The sequence below is a fragment of the Parasteatoda tepidariorum genome, chromosome 5 (genome assembly GCF_982258835.1).
Source record: "Parasteatoda tepidariorum strain Cologne lab strain chromosome 5, Ptep-v5.0, whole genome shotgun sequence".
In the NCBI taxonomy this organism is placed as follows: domain Eukaryota; kingdom Metazoa; phylum Arthropoda; class Arachnida; order Araneae; family Theridiidae; genus Parasteatoda; species Parasteatoda tepidariorum.
The window spans coordinates 90,611,226-90,634,847 of record NC_141759.1 but is presented as its reverse complement, the minus strand read 5'-3'; the positions used below and the strand labels follow the sequence as shown (position 1 = coordinate 90,634,847).

At 31.4% G+C, this 23,622-nt stretch overlaps 1 protein-coding gene across 1 annotated transcript in view; it reads right to left on the bottom strand.

The window, feature by feature from the left end:
- Positions 1-23,622, bottom strand: part of LOC107457435 (protein SSUH2 homolog) — a 45,383-nt gene that overhangs the window by 21,144 nt on the left and 617 nt on the right. Inside the window, exons 2-7 of the mRNA XM_043040247.3 lie at positions 21,265-21,328; positions 18,471-18,600; positions 18,314-18,374; positions 13,598-13,794; positions 6,744-6,838; positions 5,774-5,866 (exon numbers count right to left, since the gene is read on the bottom strand). Of these exons, the coding sequence (XP_042896181.2) occupies positions 5,774-5,866; positions 6,744-6,838; positions 13,598-13,794; positions 18,314-18,374; positions 18,471-18,600; positions 21,265-21,328 (640 nt within the window). The remainder of the gene's footprint in view (positions 1-5,773; positions 5,867-6,743; positions 6,839-13,597; positions 13,795-18,313; positions 18,375-18,470; positions 18,601-21,264; positions 21,329-23,622) is intronic.

Below are 23,622 nucleotides of genomic sequence, written 5' to 3'. Positions count from 1 at the left end.
TTTTTTTTAAAATGGCGGGAAAATTTACGAATTTCGTTCCGGTTTTTTGGTTTTCCGGTTTTCTGATTTCCGGATAACGGGTTCTGTACTGTATTACATATCTCTTATTAGCTAAAACAAACATAGCTAAATTTTAAAAGAATGGATAGAAAATTGTATTCATTGAAGCGAATAATTTTTTACTGCAATTTTAATGATTTAGTTTCTATTCCTTTTCTGTTCTTTCTTTTTTTTATTAATAAACTGACCACTTGCTTACGTGGATGGTTGTCTAGCAAGTAATTTTAAAACCGTTGTTGAACAGCTGACCCTATTTTTTTGAGTTCACGATTAGGAATGTTGAACTCCGTAGCCTTGTAATTTTGGACCCAATCTAGAAGACAAGGAAACTCCTAGAATCAAGTATTGGGAGAAAATTGCCTTCAAGGAGGACTTTTTGATGGAACTAACCTTATTTGCGTTACATGGATAGGAAAACCACGAAAATCTCCCACGGTTAACCAACCGGCTAGAGGCCACTGAGGATATTTTACTTCAGAACTGTGGGTGGTGCAAGCCAAGTGCGGAATTCGTATCGCTTCGCTATTGCTGGTATTTGAACCCGGGGGCACCTCATTGGAAGGCGAGTACTATATTCCTTTCAGCCACCTTGCTCCACAAGTAGTCACCTTAGGTAGGTTTAAGTGTACTACCCTACAATTATGGATCGTAAAATATGTAGTCATTAAATCTATGTTATGCAACAACACACTTCTCAGGTAATGGTACGTATACAGATATTATGTAAGACTTTGAGACTTTTTTAAAATTTCTGATATCCCTTTTTCTCACTTATGCGAACTTTTAATAATGTTTGAAATTTGAGTAACTCTTTTAATGAAGTATAGATGGCATTTTTTCCCCTGTTACAAAATATAATATTTGTGTGAACGAAATATACAGAAACACAATTGCTGATTACAGGAAAAATCAGTATCAAACGATAAATGAAAATCTTTTTTATTCTACTTGGGATTAACGCAGCGATGCCACTGGCGAAAAAAATTTCAGACAGAATATAATTATTTTGTATTGTTCAAATTGAATACGTGTTATAATTCTCATGATATTTTAAGCATGGGGCGATAAACTGTTTATTTAACATCTAAAATAAGGTCTCAGCTGGAAAAATCAAGCATCATTAAACATTCAAGATATGGTTTTCTTCATTGACTTTGATTTGATCAAATTTTGTTAGCGAAACAACGTAATTAATAATTCTTTAATGAAAGAACATACATCTACGCTTTTAACAAATAGCAATTCTTCGCTAAGAATATAATTTGGAAAGAAATCAAGAGAAAAATCATCTCATGGGGGCTCCTGGTGGCAGGAGAAAAAGAGGAAGACGAGACATGACGTGGCAAAAACAAATGCAAGTGGGTTACAAGAAGGCACAATTTAATGGATGACAGTTACTGAGTTTACACGGCGAGTTTGGAGAAGAAGGCTAGATGTGTTAAGCGCCAAATGGCTGGCAAAGCCCAAGTAATTCTTGATACAAAAATTAGTCACATTTAAAAAAAAAATTCTTAAACTTATAAAAGTTTTTCTGAAATATACAGTCTCAGAATCTGTCAAAAATCAAATATCATTAACCATTCATAAGGTAGTTTTCTTCACTGACTAATGATAAAACCGTTACACGTAGAAAAAGATGTAAATTCTCGACTGACTAAAGATTTATATTTAATTTTATGTAAAGTCCTTTTTTCAAATGATTTATATTTTCACTAAATAGCAAAAACTGGTAGCACATATTTTTCATTCTAAGAATTTAGTATGAAGGCACAAGAAAATTCTATTCATCATTATTTATTAATAATATAGACACTGGTATTTGGATTTCAAGGAAACTTTGCCCTAAGGATTTAACCCTTTTAATTCGGACCCTGAAACTATGAGTCATGTCAAAAAGTGTATATACGATGAACTTGCCCTATCTGCTTAATATTTATGTGAGAAGAAAGCACTGAAATAGAATTTTTGATTACAGGAAAAATCAGTCTCAGATTTGGTAAGCGAAAAATCATTTTTTACTCATTGCGTTGGATGAACGTCATCAACGACCATTTGAAAGAACTTTCATAATATTTCACAATAAAACGAAAAACCTGTTTCTAAGAATATAAAATACGACCATTTGAAAGAACTTTCATAATATCTCACAATAAAACGAAAAACCAGTTTCTAAAAATATAAAATACGACCAATTGAAAGAACTTTTATAATATCTCACAATAAAACGAAAAACCAGTTTCGAAAAATATAAAATACGATCAATTGAAAGTAATTTCATAATATCTCACAATAAAATGAAAAACCAGTTTCTAAAAATATAAAACACAACTTATTGAAAAAACTTTCTTAATATCTCACAATAAAACGAAAAACCAGTTTCTAAAAATACACTGCTCAAAAAAATTAGGGGAGCCATGTGCTCCTCTAATTTATTTGAGCAGTGTATATTTAATGTATTTTGGTAGCATTATACACTGCTCAAAAAAATTAGGGGAGCCATGTGCTCCCCTAATAATTTTGAGAAGCATTTCCGCTACAGTCCATTGTGGGCCGGGGGTGTCATGGTTAAGGCTCCACCATTTCGTGAGCAACGGCATGATAGTGGTAATATGGTCAGTACTGCTCACAGGACATTTTTATTTCCCAGACAAGCTGGTACCCATAGATCTGAAGCTGGGTTGGCTTCCACCCGCAACTGGGGTTCGAACCCCAGATCTTCACAATGACAGTTCAGTGTCTTAACCACTGAGCCATTGCTACCATATTAATTAGCTATATTTGCCATAATTCATTAATAATGTAATTAATTATGCTTGGATTTGAAGAGTACTTTACCCTACTCCAACTCCATACCCACGGCTGCCAACTACTACATTTTATGTAAAATAATTCATAGAGTGGTGAACAATTAAAAACTAAAGTTTTCAGAATTTTCGATAATTTTATTAACATTTTAGGAACTGGAACATGGTGGAGTTTTACATAAATTTTTGTGTAGTTATGTGGAAAATACGACTCGTAACTTTGAATCGAATAATCGAACATAGAATCATATATTAAAACACCAACTTAGCTACCACTAGAAAATATTTTCTCAGAAACCGTAGAAAGTTGGCTGCCTTGCAAAACCCATGGCACTTTTAATGCCGACATTTAACCCTTTACACTCCGAGTCTGTAAAATGCTGTTTGATTTAATATAAGCACTATATAATTTAATATACATAATACAGTATCTAATATATATATAATTCTCTTACGTGGCTCCCAAATTTTGTCTGTATTTCTTTTCCGCCGGTGGCAACGTTTGCTTTGTTTTATTTACGTTACTATTTCTCTTACACGGCGACAAAAAAAAGCCTCATTACAACTCCCCGAATGGGAACGCTAGAAAACCGACCAATGATTGCCGCTGAAAATGTCACATGCCAAATCTAGTTGAGTTGGCTCAACATATAGCGCTTTTAAAAACGGAAACGGAAATAACCAGAGAGCATCAGCTGCGGCAATCTCATACTATTAAGCTAGGCAGAAGTGAGTAGTCTTTGTCGATAGATCTCTATTTTAGTATTTTGTCGAAAGCGCTTTTTTCACGAATTTATATATTACGAATTAATTTGACGATTTTTCATTTATATCACGAATTATACTATACCACATTTCTAATAGGTTTAACCAATTACATGTCATTTATTTGAATTCAAATTTATTTTAATGACTTAGTATTTACTAAAAATATGTAATTTTTTTTATAAAAAAAAGTTTTTATATGGATTTGAATGATTGTTTTGAATTTTGTGCATTTGCAATGTACCTAAGTTAGTGGCGAGCGAACGAGCTTGATTTTCTAAGCAAACCATATAAGATTGCGTAGCAATTTTCTGGGGTTGGCAAGCGTTAGCGAGAAGGGGGAGCAGCCCACTAGTTTTCATAAATTTCTTAAAATTATTCAAATAATGTAGTTACTAATTATTAAGGTATAAAAATTTATGATTGTTGATAACTCCTTAGAGGCAACACATATAATCGACAAAGGGTACAAATATAATATAATAAGTTAAGTAAAGTATTTGGCACACGTATCTGTATCGATTTGCTTATCAACAATTGTATACATTTCTGCATGATAATATATATACATGATAATCTATTCAAATATTAGTCTCAGACGGGTAAACGGAAATCATTTTTTATTCATCGTGGGATGAACGTCATCATTGACCAATTAAAACAACTTTCATAATATTTTTCAAAAAAACGAAACAGCAGTTTAGTGCAATTTTCTAAATATATAGGACTGAGCCGTGGTGTTTCAGAAGATAGAGCGTTCTCCTTCCAATGAGGTGAACCGGGTTCGAATCCCAGCGAAGGGTGGTGAATACGAATTCCGCACCCGGCTCGCACCAACCACAGTGCTGTCGTAATATATCCTCAGTGGTGGACGGATCATGGGTTAGAGTCCCCTAGCCATCAGGCTAACCGTGGAAGGTTTTCATAGTTCTATGTAACTCAAATTAGAGTTAGTTTCATTACGAAGTCCTCCACAAAGACAGATTCCCCCCAATTCTTGATTCAGGAGTTACTTAGTCTTCTGGATTGAGTTCAAAGCTATAAAGCTACGGATTTGAATATCAGTAGGCATAAACCCAAAAATTGGGTCTGCAGATAAACAACGGTTATAAAATATGGAGGACTTACAGCTAATACAGCACAAAAATCTTAAATTATTTTAAAATTTATATCTAAATAACTAATTAAACAGAAATAAATTGCGCAATGATCTAAAGAATCTGAATATCCTTCTTTTCTTTATTTATTTTAAAGACGTCGATTAACAGCCTATCCAACTTTGGATTTACCACTACCAATGTTAAACTCCATAGCTTCGTAATTTTGAATCCAATCCAGGAGCCCTGGATCACGTATTATTAGAAATTTGCCTTCGTGGAGGGTTTTTTGATGGAACTAACCTGCTTTTGCATTATATGGAGAAGAAAACCGTGAAAACCTTCCACGGTTGGTTTGACGGCAAGGGGACTCTAACCCATACCCGTCCACCACTGAGGATATTTTACGTCAGCACTGTAGTCGGTGCGAGCTGGGGGCAGAATTCGAATCAATTAGCCTTCGTTGGGATTCGAACTCAGATCACCTCATTGGAAGGCAAGCCCATGAGCCACCACAGCTCTGAATATCTTTTTTACTGAATTGAAGCTCAAATTTTGATAAAAACTTATGTCAGAAATGCAATGCCCAGCTATATCTCCATATGACACGGACATGAATACCAAATATTGAAGTTAAGTTGAAGATAATTTAACTTCACTTAATCCAAGTATAAAATTATTAAAAACTTCAAAAAGACGTTTTTTATTTAATACTATGTGCGATTATTAAAATAAATAGTCGCACATAGTATTTAAAAAAAAAAGCAGTTTTTCAATGCATATCTTTAAACTCTTTAAAATATTATGTGAATGCCTGTTTTTTTATACTTTAAAATTTCAAATTACCATTGGTAATAAAACAAAAAAATTCTTGAAACGTTTCTCCAAGAGATATAGTGTCCTCTTTAATTTGCTTCAGATGACAAACCAATAAGAATTATGTATATCCTGCTCTGCACTCTAAAAATGGATTCCAACAATGGACGTAACTAGAATTCGAAAGCTCACGTTACTATGGAGTTAGTTAACACTTTTATCCATACTTACCATACTACCATCAATTTAATGTACGATTTCATTTCTCCAGTCCCGGTACACGTCTTGCAGCATACGTCTTCGTCTCCATTGCATTCCCAACATCTAATTAAGAAAAAATAAATAAAAATAGGAAGCTTTATTTGTTAGTTTTACGGTTTTATTAGTTATAGTTTAATCTTAAGTTCAATTTTAAATGTTATGCATGAACTTTCAACTAATTTCTATGGAGAGTAAAACTTTAAAATTAAGTATAGTTAGTCATTTATTCAACTGGGCATTAGAAAAGCATAGAAATGGTCTTATACATGCATGTTAAATATTACCAAAAGTTGCATTAAATAGCACCCAAACTGGATCCCTACCTCTTTTAAAACCCCTTCCTTCTCGCTCCCGTGAAAATGACCGGGTGAGGTTTTGCCCTCCATTTCTCGCTCCCGTGGTATTTCCGGGCTGGAGTGTTCTGTAGTGACGCTCCAATAAGAATAAAACTAATTCATTTCTTTTGCTGGTACTGCCATCTGGTGTGTAAAATGAGAAATATAATGTTACCGGGCAAAAGAAATGAATTCAGTATTATTGGCGCGATACAACTGAACACTCCATCCCGGAAATATCACGGGAGCGAGAAATAGAGGGCAAGACCTCACCCCGTCATTTTCACGGGAGCGAGAAGGAAGGGGTTAATGCTTAAAACACATATTTCTTAAATTTTCCTTGCTTGCTGGAAAACCAACATTAAGTCATAGTAACCCTGAATGAAAAAAATAGGCACTTTTATGACAGTTTTCTTGAAAATTAACCGATCGTTAAGGGGTTAAATCCTCCTACCCTCTCGTGGTACGAGATGAGGGATCGAGTTTGGTGTCTAACGGCACCGCAATGTCCAAGATGGGAAGCACTGTCATACATTAAAATTAGAGTAGAGTAGAGATGTAGACACCTTGCATTATATAATATCATAAAAAAATTTAAAACTTACGTTCGTTCCCCACTGTCACATTTATTACAGTCACCATCAAAACTGTCCGTGTAGAGGGGGTTGTACTTGTTTCCATGGCAATAAGGACAAAACTCCTAAAATTGAATCTTTATTAAAAATGTTTTTTTAATCTTAAAGCTAAGTACAATTCACGCTCAAAAACATTTGCTCAAAGTTTAAATATAATGTGGGCAGAAAACATGTTTCGAGCGCTCATGAATATGCACCCATTCTCAAGACTCGCAAGGCAGGAATGCTGTGTTATTTGCATACCACATATGAATATTTGCTTATAACATGAAAATATTTTATTAAATATGACCTTGGCAAATTAATATAAAATTAATATAATATAAATTAATATAATTGGCAATCAATATGTAACTTTAATATATTTTTGTTAAATTAATAACTTTCAATATGAATAATGGTTGTGATTTAATTACTATCTCTCTAATGTAGTTTATGTAATCAATGTCGAATTATTAGTTTGTGTGAACTTCCAAACTATTTGTTTTATATATTGCATCCACAATATTGGGTTAAAATATTAAGCTCAATATTCATGCTTGGAGAGTCTAGAAAATGGGAGCTTATTTTTGTACTCTTGACACATCTTGATTTTTACACCTTTAATTTTTAAAGCGAACGAAGTTCTTACGATACCAAGTATATCTTATAATGCTAAGTATATAATACAGAGTATATAAAACCGCTTGAGATTATTCAATCAATATAATGTCAATAATTTGTAAATTTTCAACAACATTAGTAAAATTAGAAGTTAAATTCTCCTTGTATTTAATATACCAGACTGTCATATATAGCAGTTGAACCTATTTATGCAGGAATTTTTATTTTTATTGTTGTGAAAAAAGTATTTTATGAAAAGAACGGTAATGCATGAATATTTAAATTATGTGGGTATTTTCTTATAATAGCAGACATAAATTTCTTTAACCCATTTAAGGCCAAGCGTAAAAGTTTTATAAAATTTGTTATTGTTTTCATTGAAATTTGCTTGCATTACATTCATTAAGACACAAACAAATTTTATGTATAAAAAAATATATTCTATTTAAGAAATGAAACAGTGCTTGTAGGCAATCAATGAACTAACCATTTAATGGAATGCTAGTTTTTTTTCTGAAATTTGTTTCTTTCCTTTTTATTATAAACTGACTTGCAACTTTTATCCATTATAAAAACATATGATAAATCTCAAAAGGACTAATTTCCCATATTCAAAATATTTCATCTGTTATGAGCCGTTTTAAGTTTTAAAAAAACTGGAATAGTTTAAAAATTTCTTATCAGAAAGTGTTTACTCCAATCGCATTACTAATGCACTCTATAACAAAAAAATCGACGCAACAAGAAGGAGTTGTCCGATTGAAACGAAAATTGGTGGACAGGAAGACAATTTACAGAATAGTAAATGATTAAAATTTCAGAACAATTGAATAATTTATTGCAGAGTTACAGTAACAAGTTCAATAAGGTGTTGACCCGGCTCTAGCCTGGATACAAGCTGCCACACGGCGTGGCATAGACTGATAAAGCTCCCGGATGGTCTCTTGCGGTATTTCCTGCCAAATTCGTCTTCGATGATCGTCGGGACACAGTTGGAAGCGGGATTCGTCGCTAAAGACTATACGTCCCCAGTCGGCATCATTCCAGTCATATCTGTTCAGAACATTCACGCATACGAAATTTCAAAGCAATCGGATGATTGCTTCTTGGTGCGTCGATTTTTTTGTTATAGAGTGTAATTTAAGGATGTCTTCAGAACCCTTGACAATAGCAGAAAAATATACGTGACATTGTTAATCTATATATATATTTCTCTTACACGGCACCAAAAAAAAGCCTCATTACAACTCCCCGAATGGCAACGTTAGAAAATCGACCAATGATTGCTGCTAAAAATGTCACATGGCAAATGTCACATGAGGTGGCTCAACATATAGCGCTTTTAAAAACGGAAAAAATAACCAGAGTGAGCATTATCAGGTTGTTCAATTCACATTCATGCCCTAAAAACATGATAATATTTAATTTACACTTAATTAGGAATTAATTAGTCTGGCCTTCTCCATGACTATAAATAAGTCACAAGGTCAGACTTTTGAGAAAATCAGTTTAGTATTGACTAAACAAGTTTTTAGTCATGGACAACTTTATGTTGGCCTGTCAAGAGTTAAGTCATTTGACAGCCTTTCAGTAATTGCTCCAAGATGCCAAATCTATAATTGTGTTTTCAAAGAAATTCTAAATGTTCAGTGTTAATTTCTTAAAGCTTTGCAGAAAAAAATGTTTTTTGGAAGAAATTTAATTGAAACTTCTATTGGCAGTAGGCAAGGGGAATTGCCAAAATCAAAACTCCCCGATTAGAAATGTAGCATGGCGACCTCAACGTGGTACTTCTCGGGAAATGCTAACAGCCATGCATTTTAATTTATTGTATGTAAAACATCCTTATTTTGTTCTAAAATGTTATGTACTTTATCACAAATGTTAATTAATATAGAAATTAATTTCAATAATGCTGATCACCAAAAAATATTTCATTTGGCGATAAAACAATTTTTTGAGTTCTTGAAAATGAAAGACTTTTTGAGGGTTATTATCTCACAAGGAAAAGTTGGGGTTAAAAGTTTATATTTTTAAATAATAAAATTTTTTTCTAAAACTTTCAGAATTTCTTTCATTAACTAATTTATTATACACATTTAGTTGAATTTAGGTGAGTAACTGCAATATTTGATAATTTATTTTGCTAATATGTTTCTCATTTAGCTAATATTTTGATTTTATCACCATGTACAATCTAAATAGCTAATATACTTTTTTAAAAGCCAATAAGAACATTGATAGAATTCTTCTACATAAGTACAATACTATGTCTTTGATGATAATATACTATGTCTTTGTGCTAGAACATTGTGTTCATTGGCGAGCGAGTACAGCGAGCCATGGTTCACGGCGTGAACCACATAGGATTGCGTAGCAATTCTCGGGGGTTGGCGAGTGTTAGTGAGCAGGGGGCGGAGCCTCCTAGTAAAAATATATTTATTGAAATAGTGCGTATGCACCTTTGTCCGAAAATGGATTAAAAAGGGGAAAAAACTACACTTTTATGATTACAAATCCAAATTAAAAGTTCGTATATTTTTAACTACATATCACGGTGGATAGCATTGCTTTGTCTCTGTGAGATGAAATTTAATAATGAAATAATTGGGATACCAGTTTGTATATTTCTCCTACAAAGAAGTGGGGTTAAAAAAACGAAATGTTGGTCTCTAGAGAGTTGAAATATAAACAATTCGATCAATTAAAGCAGCGAATATAACCTTTTACCAAATGTTGAGTTAAAATATTTTTTGCGTAAAAATAGGTAGGATCCTTATAAATAAATAGCTGTGTCTCATGTGGCGTCCATTGGATCACGCTATCATAAATAGTTGAAGATAGACCTGAAAATAACCACTCGTCACGTGGCGAATCAACGAAAAAAAGTGGCGATTTAAATTAACTTAACAACCGGATACTTTTTCCCAGGCCTCGAAAAACCGCCCGTCCTCGGCAGTCAAAAATTTCCCACGGACAACGAATTTCGCGAATCAGACGTCCGCGCGGACGGCCATTTTCCCGTTAATGTTCGTGATACACTTTCAATTTTTGTTATCTTACAAGAGTCTAGCGCCTCACTTCTAAAATGACCCTCTAATATAGAAATACAGCAACATACTGCGTATGATGGAATTGATGTTTCCTCTGTCTGGGAGTACTGCAGCAGTTGAAAGGGATTTTTCAGCAATGAACTTACAAAAAAACACATTACGCAAGCGTTAAACGCAATTATGAACATCCACCTAAATGGAAAACCCCTTTCAGGTTTCTGTGCAGAAACCTCTGTAAATCATAGGCTTGATTGTGGAACTGGCAAACGTCATATTTGATTCAGTTAAAAAACGCAGTACCCTCGGATAAATTGACATTCCAGATAACTTGACCTTTGTCATTTAAATTATTTCATAAAAGATATAAATTATTTCATAAAAGAAATACTATGTTTTACTATTAGTAACCTAGTATTTCTTTTATTACTGTATAATGTAATCCTAGTAGCTACTAATTCATTGTGTAATTTATATAAATGTTTGTAATAAATAATAAAAAATAATATTTTTATTTATTTAGAAGCGACGAGTTAGTTTCAAAGGAGAACGGGTACATTGTTGGACATTGTTGGCAATGCATTGTTGGTCCTCGGGGACGGGTAAAATTTCTGAGTTTTTTCGAGCCCTGCTTTTTCCCATCAATACAGGAAGACATCAGTGCAGGAATTTTCAAATAGGAGTGCAGGAATTTTCACCTTCAGAATCCATCGATTTATGATGAAGAGATTCGTGTGGAGGAAGAGTTCTTTAATAATTCACATAATTTAAAGTTGTAATGCGTACATTAAATGTATTTTGCCACTCCAAGTATTTTTAAATAAAGTTCTTTAAAGTCACAATGTTTAACTAAATTTTGTCACTTAGTTATATTATTTTTATTTTTAAATTAAATTTTTATGGCTGGAGATTATTTCAAACAGGAGTTTTTTTTAAAAAAATATAATCTAATCCAAGCTTCAACAAAAAAAAACAGTTTGCGAAATGGGGCTATTAAATGAAAAGGACCTATTGATATCGATAGGTTTTAGTAAATGTGGCTACTAAGTTATTAGTCTTCCGGCTATTGGCTACTAACTAAAAATTTAAATTTTTTGGTCCAGTTTAGGAAGATAGGCAGAAATAGAAATGGCGATAATGTTAATAGTATTTTAAAATCTAAAGTCAATCATCTCTCTTTATTATTTTATTAATAAAATTTTTCAATTCATTATATTAACTCTTTTACGATTATTGATATATTAATCATGTAGCTGAGTTAAGAGCTCGCAAACTCTAAACTGACCAGTAGGTTATACAGAAATTATTGATAACTTTAATCTTGATCAAAGTATATTAACATACTTCTGCCTAATTTCATCTCAAGTTTACTAAAATTATCAATGTTTAAAAAAAAGCAAGGATACTATTAATGATTTTTTTCACAATGTTCTTAACAAGAAGGAAAGGTTAATATTTCTTTAAAAAAAAAAATAGTTCACACAAATTTTCAAAAAAAAAAAGGAATTCCGATAAAAAATATAAAAGAAATACGTTGCAACAAATAGAAAGCAGAAGTTAAATTGCAATTCAAGAAGTTAAGAACAGTGGACAATGTGCAAAAGCTTACCTATCAGACTTCGATATACTTAGTAAAGAGCAGTGGAACTATTATTTAATTCAAGTGCATATCATATTAAAAGTCAAATCTCATACGTCGTTATCTCTAAGCCAATCAGAAATCAATGTTGTCGAACCATAATCACGAAATCTACAAAGTTTGTGCAGTGGGAAAACATACCATGGATTAAAATCACGAAAATGATAATCCTAAGCCAGCTTTATAAACAAACTTGACTTCTTCTCTGATATCCCAAAGCTTCAATACTTATAAATTATTCATTTGTTAAACTTATGTCATAAAGCTGCTTACATGTATTTCTGCGTTACCAATTATTTAGTCACGCTTAAAATAGAATGCAGAACTGCATAAGAATTACTTCCACGTGGAACGAAGAATTGTTGATTAAATGGAGGATGATTTACCATAGTTGCCAGCTTTTTTTAGATATGATTTTATCCAGTGATATATTAACAGCAGCAGAATTTTGTAAAAATAAGCTAGCTATTTTTTAAATTTTATTTTGATTATTGAATATTTAACGTTTTTATGATATGAATCATTGTAAGCAATTTTAGGTTATGTATTTTTAGGCTACCTATTATTTTGTAAAATTCGGAATTACATAAGAATTACTTTCGCGTGTATCTCAGAATTGTTGAAAAATTGAAGAATTGCTTATACTTAATGCCTTTAAGAGGGGATATCATCTTATGGTATTAAAAGCAGCAGAATTTTTTAAAAATTGCGCAAAGCTGTTTTGGAATTTTATTCATGTTTTTTTTTTAATGAGTGTTCTTTTACTCAAAATAATTTATAGACAATTTTAGGGCATATATTTTTGTACTACCAATTATTTCGTCACGCTTAAATTAAAATGCAGAATTGCATAAGAATTACTTCCACGTAGAACACAGAATTATTGATTAAGTGGAGGATGATTTACCACTGTTGCCAGCTTTTTTTAGAGTAGATTTTATCGATTGCTAAATAAACTGCAGCAGAATTTTTTAAAAATAAGCTATTTTTTAAAATTTTATTTAGATTATTGAACATTTTAATGTTTTAGTGATCAGAATCATTTATAGGCAATTTCAAGTTATGTATTTTTAAGCTACCTATTATTTTGTGAAATTTGGAATTTCATAAGAATTACTTCCACGTGGTTCTCAGAATTGTTTAAAAATTGGAGAAATGCTTATACTTAATGCCTTTAAGAGGGGTATCCATTTGCTCAGGGGCATCTAATCAAGGAGTTCGACCCGGGCATTCAAACACTACTTCACGCCACTGCCTGTTTGTTAGGGAAGTAAACAATGTGGGTGAGCATGAGCCTATGACTTCCCTGGCCCACATTAGGCTGTAGCAACAATGCTTTATTTTTTAAAGAAGCAAAATTTTCGAGGAAGTTGCTATGATTATCGAGCAAAACGATACGATTTTAAATTTTATAGAATCGAAAACTAAATCTGCGACACCAACCAAATCTGTGCTGTTAAAATAAAATACTTTTCGATCTTCCAATCGAATATTTTTTCAATTTTGACACAAATGAAATCTTATGTACTTACCCATCCTTGTCCAAGACAGGTTGGACATTCGTACTTTCCCTCTCCGTCGCATTCATCGCAGGTCTCGACAGCAGCGGTGTGGGGTAGTTCTTGTTGATACACGCAATTTTTGAAGTAAATTTTAGGTTGAGCTGGAACATCCCATAGGTCTGGAGGTGGGTTATTATCATCTTGCCTATCAATAAACCCATTCTGAACTGCAAAGAAAGTAAGTATTTTCACGAAATTAATCCTGAAAAATATACAATACAGCAACAGCGAGTGACGCTTTAACAAATCACAACAGTGTTGAAATGTTAATTATTGAATTCTACTGACCTATGGTCAATACATTTCATATCGAATTGTAATAATCGTTGGCCTATTCACAGGATAGCAAATTCCACTAACCGTTGGTTTCAGGGGCGGATCTACTTAAGGGCTTTTTGGGCTGCAGCCCAGGGCCCCGTGGATATAAAGGGCCCCAGTCCCCACTGGAAACAATATGTGATACTTTGAATTAAAAAAAATATCTAATATTAAAAAAAATATATATTATAAGGTAGGCAACCCTGAGATCAATCAACCCATGCATGTGCGCGTCTATCGAACGGAACAGGGAATTACCCGTCGCTTGTTTTTGGTCAGTGTATTTTTTCGCGTCTATTATGGGGGACTTCCCGCAGCGCCGCTTAACGCCCGATGCAATTTTGTTTTTTTCCCACACTTCTGTTCTCGTCGTCAAAGTGACAAACTTGTTTAGTTTACTAATAACTGTCTTGACTACCAGAAACCCCCTGATCCCACTGAAAACTATATTGGTGTTCAGCAAGAGGACGGTAATACCGAGGCGGAAAGAAATTTAGAGAATATTAAGTTTGAGAAATATGTTGACGTGGGCTTGTGGTCAGAATTGCTAAATAAGGATTTTATTAATGACATACTCTCACATGAAATGACTGACTTTCAAAATAAAGATCCGAAAAATATATATTCAGCTTCAATATAGAAATGCAAAGAACAAAACAGAACATTTTCAAATAGGTATTTCATTAAGAAAATGAAAAATGGTCAATCATTGGAAAGATCTTGGTTATGTTATTCAATCAGGGTTGGTACTGTTTTTTGTTTGACTTGCAAACTTTTTTCTAAAATTTCTTCTCAATACACAACCGGAATTTCTGATTGGAAACACATAGGAACTTGTTTAGAAAATCATGAAAATTCTAATGAATATAAGAAATCAATGTTAGTGTGGTTGACACGTGAAGGCAACAAGATATTTGTGAAGGCAACAAATTAATTGTATCATTAAAAGACCTCGTGAAAAACATAAGGCACCAATCAGATCAGAAGCTAAAGGAATACGGAGAGAAAGCTAAAGAATTAAGTACTAGTGTGGGAATAGACTACAATGACATAAACAAGAGACGCATTACTCCAAAATTTCAGATAAGTCTACAGATAAATTCTCAGTATACGGAGCAGAAAAATTTAAAAGAGACACTTTAAACGTTGCGTTGGATAAGCTGATTATGGATTTAAATAAAAGGAGTCAAGTCTATGAGATGTATAACAAGAAATTCAAATTTTTAATGGATTTGCAAGACAAAAATATGGAAATCTGGAAAGTGTACGTAATAATGTTGATTATTATCCAGATGACGTAGACGAGCATTTAGTGAATGAGTGCATTCAGTTAAAATCTTATTTACTTCAGTCTAAGCCAGAGTCTTACACCTCTTGCAGTGAAATTTTTATGCTAATTTATGAAAATAAATTTGTTTATGTTTTCCCAAATTGCTACACTGTCTTAAAGATTTTTTTAACTTTTGCCAATTACTAGCTGTGAAGCTGAGCGCTCTCTCTCCAGGATGTCATAAATAGAAAACAAATATAGGACAACAATGTCGAACCATCGACTAAATCATTAATCAGTTCTTTCCATAAATTGTGATTTAACGAAGGACTTACAATGTGATGAGTAAATAAAGGAATTTGCAGCTCCAAAATGCAGAAAGGTTGCTTTATAATTTATATAACATAACTACACATAACCTGTCTATTTCTTTTGCAATAATGTTGTACAGTTGCTGTTTGTATAGACAAAAAAAATAAATAAATAAATAAGATTAATTTACTGTCCTATTTTTTTCTATATACTTATCTACATTCCTATAGAAAACAGTTTTTTGACAAAACGGCTATTAGGACCCCAAAGTAGTTTCAGCCCAGGGCCCCACAAATTCACGATCCGCCCATGGTTGGTTTATTTGTTGGGTATTGAATTCTGATAATCGCTAGTGTATTCGTTGGGGATAAAATTCTAATAATCCTTAATCCATTCGTTGGGTATCGAATTCTACTAATCGTTAGTGTACTCGTTGGGTATCGAATTCCAGTAATCCTTAATCTATTCGTTGGGTATCGAATTCTGCTGAACCTTAATCTATTCGTTGGGTATCAAATTCTGTTAAACGTTAGTGTATTCATTGGGTATCAAATTCTAATAATCCTTAATCTATTCGTTGGGTATCGAATTCTGCTAATTGTTAAAATATTCGGAGACTATCAAATTCTAATAATCCTTAATCCATTCGTTGGATATCGAATTCTCTGTTAATCGTTAGTGTATTCGTTGGGTATCGAATTCTAATAATCCTTAATATATTCGTTGGGTATCGAACTCTGCTAATCGTTTGTGTATTTTGAGTTTTGGATTCCACTAATCGTTGGTCTGTTCGTTGGGCATCAAATTGGGCTAACTGTTCGATTATTCGTTGGGTATTTGCTACATAGATAAAGTTAGCCCAATCCAAAAGAATGTGTGAAAACGATTTTAAAAAAAGAAATTTTCTCTTTAACCACACCTTCCAACTGGCAAAAAAATTTCCGTAACGATTGCTGACAATATTTTCTAATGGTAACAAAATGTATACTTAAGTACCTCACTTTTGTTTCATAGAATTTGACTTAAAATTTTTTTTACCATCATGACTTGTAAATAATTTTATCATCTGTATAAAAAGCCAGATACTTAAAAGAGGACATGAAAGTCCAGCCTCATCACAATAATTTAACTGACTGTAATTAACTAATAATTTAACTATAACATATAAATAACTAATAATATATAGTGAAACCTCCTGTTATGGACACTCCTGCAAAACGGACGCCTCTCAATACGGACATATTTTTAATTCCCCGGGAGTCTTCTATGGATAAACCATTACGTACTTTCTCCGCAAAGCGGACACTCCCGTAACCGGACGCGGACAGTCATTTTGATCCTGAAACGTTGTTTTTTATCTCTACAAACCGGACACTACTTTTTCTAAATAAATTGCAAGCTAAAAAAATGCAACTTTACACCATTTTTAAAGCATGTAAATAAAACTGTTTGCCTTATCCATAACTAAAAATATTGTTAAGCTATTTCACCACCGAAAAATCAATCTTTCTCCTGTCACCTTGCCTTATCTTTGTAAAGAAAGGAGAGAAAATGGTACTGCACTCCTGAAATAATTCTGACATCGGCATCTTTTGATCTTTTCATCTGGACCACACAGGTTATGAGACCCCTCAAGTTGAAATGACTTCTCTCAATGCTTCTTCCCCATAGAAAATTTCTTTAACTTTCTTATCAATTTGAAGACTGTATTTAACACAACTGGGGTAAAAAAAAAGAGAACAGAAGTATAATCTTTGAGTCGTTTATGCAAATGAAACATTTATTCAGACATTTGATAGCTGATCAATTGTGAATAATCATCTCCATAGGTCCTCATGACTTACTTTTCTTTCTGTGAATCATGGGAGGTTTACTTTCCAAGAAGGTATTAACCATGTTCCCTATCAAATGATTAGTAGGTGTAAGGGGATGTGAACCTAATAATTGAAACGGACTGAGGACAGTACGCTCCTATTTGGTATCATATGTCTAACTTGAGTATCTATGCTAATAGGAAAATTACATTTATTTATCTCTAGCTACATCCAGAATTATGTATTTATATCAAACTTCTTTAAATATTCTTTTTATATTTATTATATAAAAAAGAATATATAAAGAATCTTTTTTTTTTAAGATAGGAAAAGAAGATTCTTTATATCTTAAAAAAAAGGATTATATAAGGAATCTTCGTTTTTTTATCTTTTTTATATATCTTTTATATATTTCTTATTGTTTAAATAAATATTCTTGTAGATATTTACGGTATCCTTGTAGATATTATTTAATTATTTCTGCATCTTTAAGAATATTCTAAAAACAATTTACGGTGTTAAATTTCGTTATTAGGGTACCCTTCCCGTAAACGGACAACTCTCATAAACGGACAAATTTTTTGGTCCCATGAATGTCCGCTTAACGGAGGTTTATTGGGCCAGAATGTGACCTCCCACCCATTTTTCATCACTACTCACCGTTATCCGGAATCAGCCCCTTTGTTTATCAAATATATCTAATTTTATGCGATGAATTTAATTTTGAGTAGGAAACATTATTATTTTTACAGTTCCTTTGATCCCATTTGACTGTTGTACCTTTCCAAATTTTAATTGTTTATAGTTATTTATTTATTTACTTATTTATTTATTTTGTGGTACAGTGTACTAAAAGTTACATGCAAAAACATTTACTTTACTATAACTTTTAATATTTGGGGGAAAACTGGATGTAATGTTAATACCGTATTATAAATGCAATCAGAACATATTTTGTTAAAGGATACTAACTGCAATAAGGCTCTGTAATCCAATTGGTGGTTCTCTTTTCAGTGAATGTTTCCAAAGCATACTGGAAAAAAATAAATAGCATAAATATATTGACATTTTGCAGTGACAAAGGTAAATTTTTAACAGAATTATTGCGCTTAAAAAATACTACATTTACCTGAAATGCTATTGAATGCTTAATGCTCGTAAATTGCATGTTTTTAGCTGCTTTGCTGCCATAACAACAGTGGGATGTTACTTCATCTAGCAATGCTTCCCTGATTTCCCTTTCCTTAAATTCCGGAATGCTGCAAATAAATAAATAAATGAGGAAATAATAAATAAAACGTATGCAGAAATCAATCCAAAACATTTGCTTCCCTGATTTCCCTTTCCTTAAATTCCGGAATGCTGCAAATAAATAAATAAATGAGGAAATAATAAATAAAACGTATGCAGAAATCAATCCAAAACATTTGCTTCCCTGATTTCCCTTTCCTTAAATTCCGGAATGCTGCAAATAAATAAATAAATGAGGAAATAATAAATAAAACGTATGCAGAAATCAATCCAAAACATTTGCTTCCCTGATTTCCCTTTCCTTAAATTCCGGAATGCTGCAAATAAATAAATAAATGAGGAAATAATAAATAAAACGTATGCAGAAATCAATCCAAAACATTTGCTTCCCTGATTTCCCTTTCCTTAAATTCCGGAATGCTGCAAATAAATAAATAAATGAGGAAATAATAAATAAAACGTATGCAGAAATCAATCCGAAACATTTGCTTCCCTGATTTCCCTTTCCTTAAATTCTGGAATGCTGCAAATAAATAAATAAATGAGGAAATAATAAATAAAACGTATGCAGAAATCAATCCAAAGCATTTGCTTCCCTGATTTCCTTTTCCTTAAATTCCGGAATGCTGCAAATAAATAAATAAATGAGGAAATAATAAATAAAACGTATGCAGAAATCAATCCGAAACATTTGCTGCTGAAGGAGAGATTCTCTATATGTATGTACATGGGTGATTCTTTGGAAACATGACAATTCGGACCAAAAAATATCTTCAAATTTAAAGTCTTTAAAATAATCTAAATTTTTTTTGTATACTTATTTAGTTACATTTATTAATATCTTACAGACAGCAATGTAGTTTATTGATATTTACTCAAGAAGAAGAGAAATAAAAATTCACCAAATCTTGAATGCCAAGAAAATGACATATTAGCTTAGAAGTTTAAAAAACAGCCATTTTAAGCTAATAGTAAGTAATTCAACTTAAGCCTTTATGTTAGATGGACCATAAATTGCTTAAATTAATTCTTTTTTTTCTACTGTAGAAAGAATCAAAATTGTTTATGTTGCTGATATGTACAGAATAAAATTGTGTGCAATAATCAATCCTTAAACAAAAAAAAATAACTTTGATTGCATTCAAACATATTACAATCTCATATAAACTTGGTATTAGGTTAATATTTGCTTTCTCTCTTTACATTCAACTGTTTAAAAAATTTTATGGTAACACTTCAATATCCTGGCATTCATAAGCCAGGAAAATGACAGCCAGGATAATGACAAATTTGCCATTTTATAGCATTTAACTTTTTAGTATTAGTTCTTGGAGCAAGAGACTGTAAATTGTCATGTTTCGTGAGGATCACCCACATATGAGTCGCTCAGAAGCCAATGTGGTTAAGTCCAAAACACAAAAATTGAGAAAATTAATGTTTTTTGATAAATTAGTTTTTAAAATTCTTGGTTTATTAATTTAATTAGAGAAGTGTATAAAGTCTTTTTTCGAGGTGTAAACTCTGCAAGAAAACAAGATATGTACTGGATGTGTAAATAAAAACGTAAGTATTTATTGAAATAATGACAGCATCTTAAAAGTTTTAGGACTTATACCTTTTGGCAGCTGAAAAAGATAAGAAATTTATGTAAAAATAATAAAATAACATTTATTGTCATAAGTTTTATGTTTATTCATCATAACAAACATCATCTTCTTCCGAGTTATTTAAATGTAAATCTTGATCTCCACGTGTTGACCTTAACCCTTTCGGGCCGACTGTCACAAATACGTGCCAGCATAAAACCGAGTGAATCAGGGTAAGAAGATAAAACTGGTAATCAAAGTATTTCTTTAGCAGTTTATTTGTGGGCGGAGTTATAATTGTTTGATTTATTTAACTCACCATTACTTTGTTCAAAATAAAACTATTTAGTTTTACTTTGAATTAACATTGATTATATATATGATTAAGCTAACAATAATTAAAGTAAAAACAAAGTAAGTCTGTCAAATTAGTAACGACTACATTTAAGTTACCGTTTTTTATTTAACTACAAATTGATTCTGATTTTGTACGAACGCTTTTCTGAATCACCCGTCCCCAAGGGGTTAATGTCCTGTAAAAGTCGTGTTTAATTGGAGGTATATACTTTAATAAACACATGATGTCTTTTTTTTGGTTCGCTTGAAGTTGTTCTGCCATTAGGATATAATATAGGTTGAGTTATATCTTTTAAATTTACTGGCCTACCTATTTTTGTTTTTTTTTTACTATGAATTTCTTGCTTTTCAGTGTTACCAACAAATATCGAAAGAAGAAGAAGAATTTAATTTTTATTTCAAAGTTTATGTAAAAAAATATTGATAAAAGGTGGACTTATTCACAATGGCTTCTGAAATTATTATACAATATATTCAGAAGCTATTAAAAAAAGGACTGTCTAACCTAGAAAAAAGTAACCAAAGAGTAAATCCTTTAATAATTAAGAAGATTATTATTTATTTCATCAAAATTTCCAAAAATCAGAAAATATCAAAAAATGGACTTAACCGCATTGGCTTCTGAGCGGCTCATATGTAAAGTAAATAAAAATTTGTTCAACATTTTTTTTGAATGAATGCTTAGTATAAACAACACATTTCAATTCTTGTATTAAAAAATAGTCTTACCTTGGTAAAGGATACAATTGGGATTCGTTATTAGGTTTTCTTGGAAGCGTTAGCTGCGTTATGGCTGAAAAGTGAAAATTTTGTTGCTAAATTAACAATTTTTTCTGAATTGTAGAAATAAAAAGAACATCAAATCATATTTAAGTTATTGGCATTATATTTGGAAAAAAATATGCAATTCACTTAATCCGTTCTAATTTTTTTTTATAAAATATTAAATTTCAACCATTCAAAATTTCTTATTTTTCGAACGTGTTTAAAAATATACACATGATAATTTAAAATCAAAAACATTGGGGGATCGCCGTGGGAAGAAACAATTGGCACTAATTTATTTGTTGATAAGATCATATAAATATAACCTAAATATTTTTGAGCCTATAAATTTTAAAAGAACCTAAATATTTAGTTTTCTTTTTTTTTTCATAATCGTTTTATATTTTCAAGTTATTAAAAACTTCTTTGGGGAACAATTATTTTTCTGTTTTGTTTTTTGTTCCATAAGATTTTGAACTGCTATGCAATTTTTTTTATAAAATTTGGTAACACGTTCCTAACTAGGATTTCTTACAAATCACCCGAGTGAATGCTAAGTGTCTCCACACTTCTCTGCTGCGTAGGGAGTGGTGAGAAGAAAGCGATAATATATTTCAGTTTATGATGGGATGTGTTAATGCCTTATGTTTTCGTATATATATATATATATATATATATATATATATATATATATATATATATATATATATATATATATATATATATATATATATATATATATATATATATATATATATATATAAGCTTATTAATTTATAAGCATAGTTATAAAAATAGATCCATAAAATAGATCTCATCTGTACTTTTTTTTAAATTATTGATACGTCGAGTTAGTTAAAAAAAATTGTTTTTTAAGCTTTAACCTGCAAGATTTTATACGCCAAAACGCTAATGAAGCTACCACTAGGAAAATCATTTCTCAACCGACAGTGGCTGCCAAAGTTGGCAGCTAAGTATATGTATACAAATCTATGCGTTCTTTATAAATTTGAAAACCCAGGCAAACAATAAAATAAAATAAAAATATCATTTTGAAAAAAAAAATGGTAGTTTTCCGAACTTTTAGATTTCAAATCCTCTCACCCCTATTATCTATAAGATCTAGTACTTCTGTAAATGCAATAAAAAATTGTAGATAGTTAGCAACCCAGTGTGGATAACCTAGTGTAGATAGATAGCATTATTTCCAGATTAGATAGCATTAATCAGATAAAAAAGATGACACAGGGAAGCAATTTTTTTTTATTACATATACAAATACTTGATCTTACTTAATTTTGTTCAGAAAACTACAAATTTTTTTTTAGCACGAGGTTCTACCCTTGTTATTGCATCTCATTCATTATTGTTTCTTTTTTCACCTTAGGCGTTGACATTTTCCACAAAAATACGGAATATTTTGTTTTCAAAAAACACAATTCTTGTAGAATTATGTCAGAACATTTTGTTAACATGTTAATCATAATGAAATGAACGATTATATCTGGATTTGAAAAATAATCGTCTGAACTTGGAGAAAAAAAAATTTTTTAACCTAAAGAACACAGAATGTGTGACTCAAAAAAAGAAAAAAATGAGAAGAAATGAAAAGACAAAATTTATACCGATTTAAATGAGAATCGTTATTGTTAATGGGCATGGGAGTCGTGGGAATGGAAATAAATGGGAATCGTAAAATTGTTATCACTCTTATTTTTAAAAAAAAATTTTTGCTTTTTATTATGAAAATTTTTATTATAAATGTTAAGATTTGTATCTGGCAACACATAATCTCTTTATTTTTTTTTATTATTACCATTTTTGATTGACATCTACTTGAGTGCGAATTTATGTAACAAAAAAATGAAGAACTTGTGATCGAAAAATAATATTTCTACTGTAGTGGATAAACAATCAGTATTTAAAGCAAAGAAACTCAAAAAAAAAAAAAAAAAAAAAGAATTAAAATTTGCAGATTGGAATTTCGAAATGAAGATTGCGCTACAGAAAGTTTTTATAAAATAGGCTTGTTTTTTCCTACAAGTTTTTAACAGTTTATAATTTTAACAATCAAATCTTAATTTTTTTTTTATTTCGTTGTACTTTTTTCTATAGCAGTACTTTTTTCATTATCCTTCATGATTCTAAACCTTATAAATTTTGTACAGCAAAGCGAAATTTTACGAAAAGTAAACTGAAGGAAATGAAAAAATTCGAAAAAAGACCTCAAAATTATAATAACTTCCAAACAAGAAAAAAAAAAAAAAAACTCTGAACTAAGCTTATAAATAAATGTGGCCCTTTCAGCATACCTAATTTCAA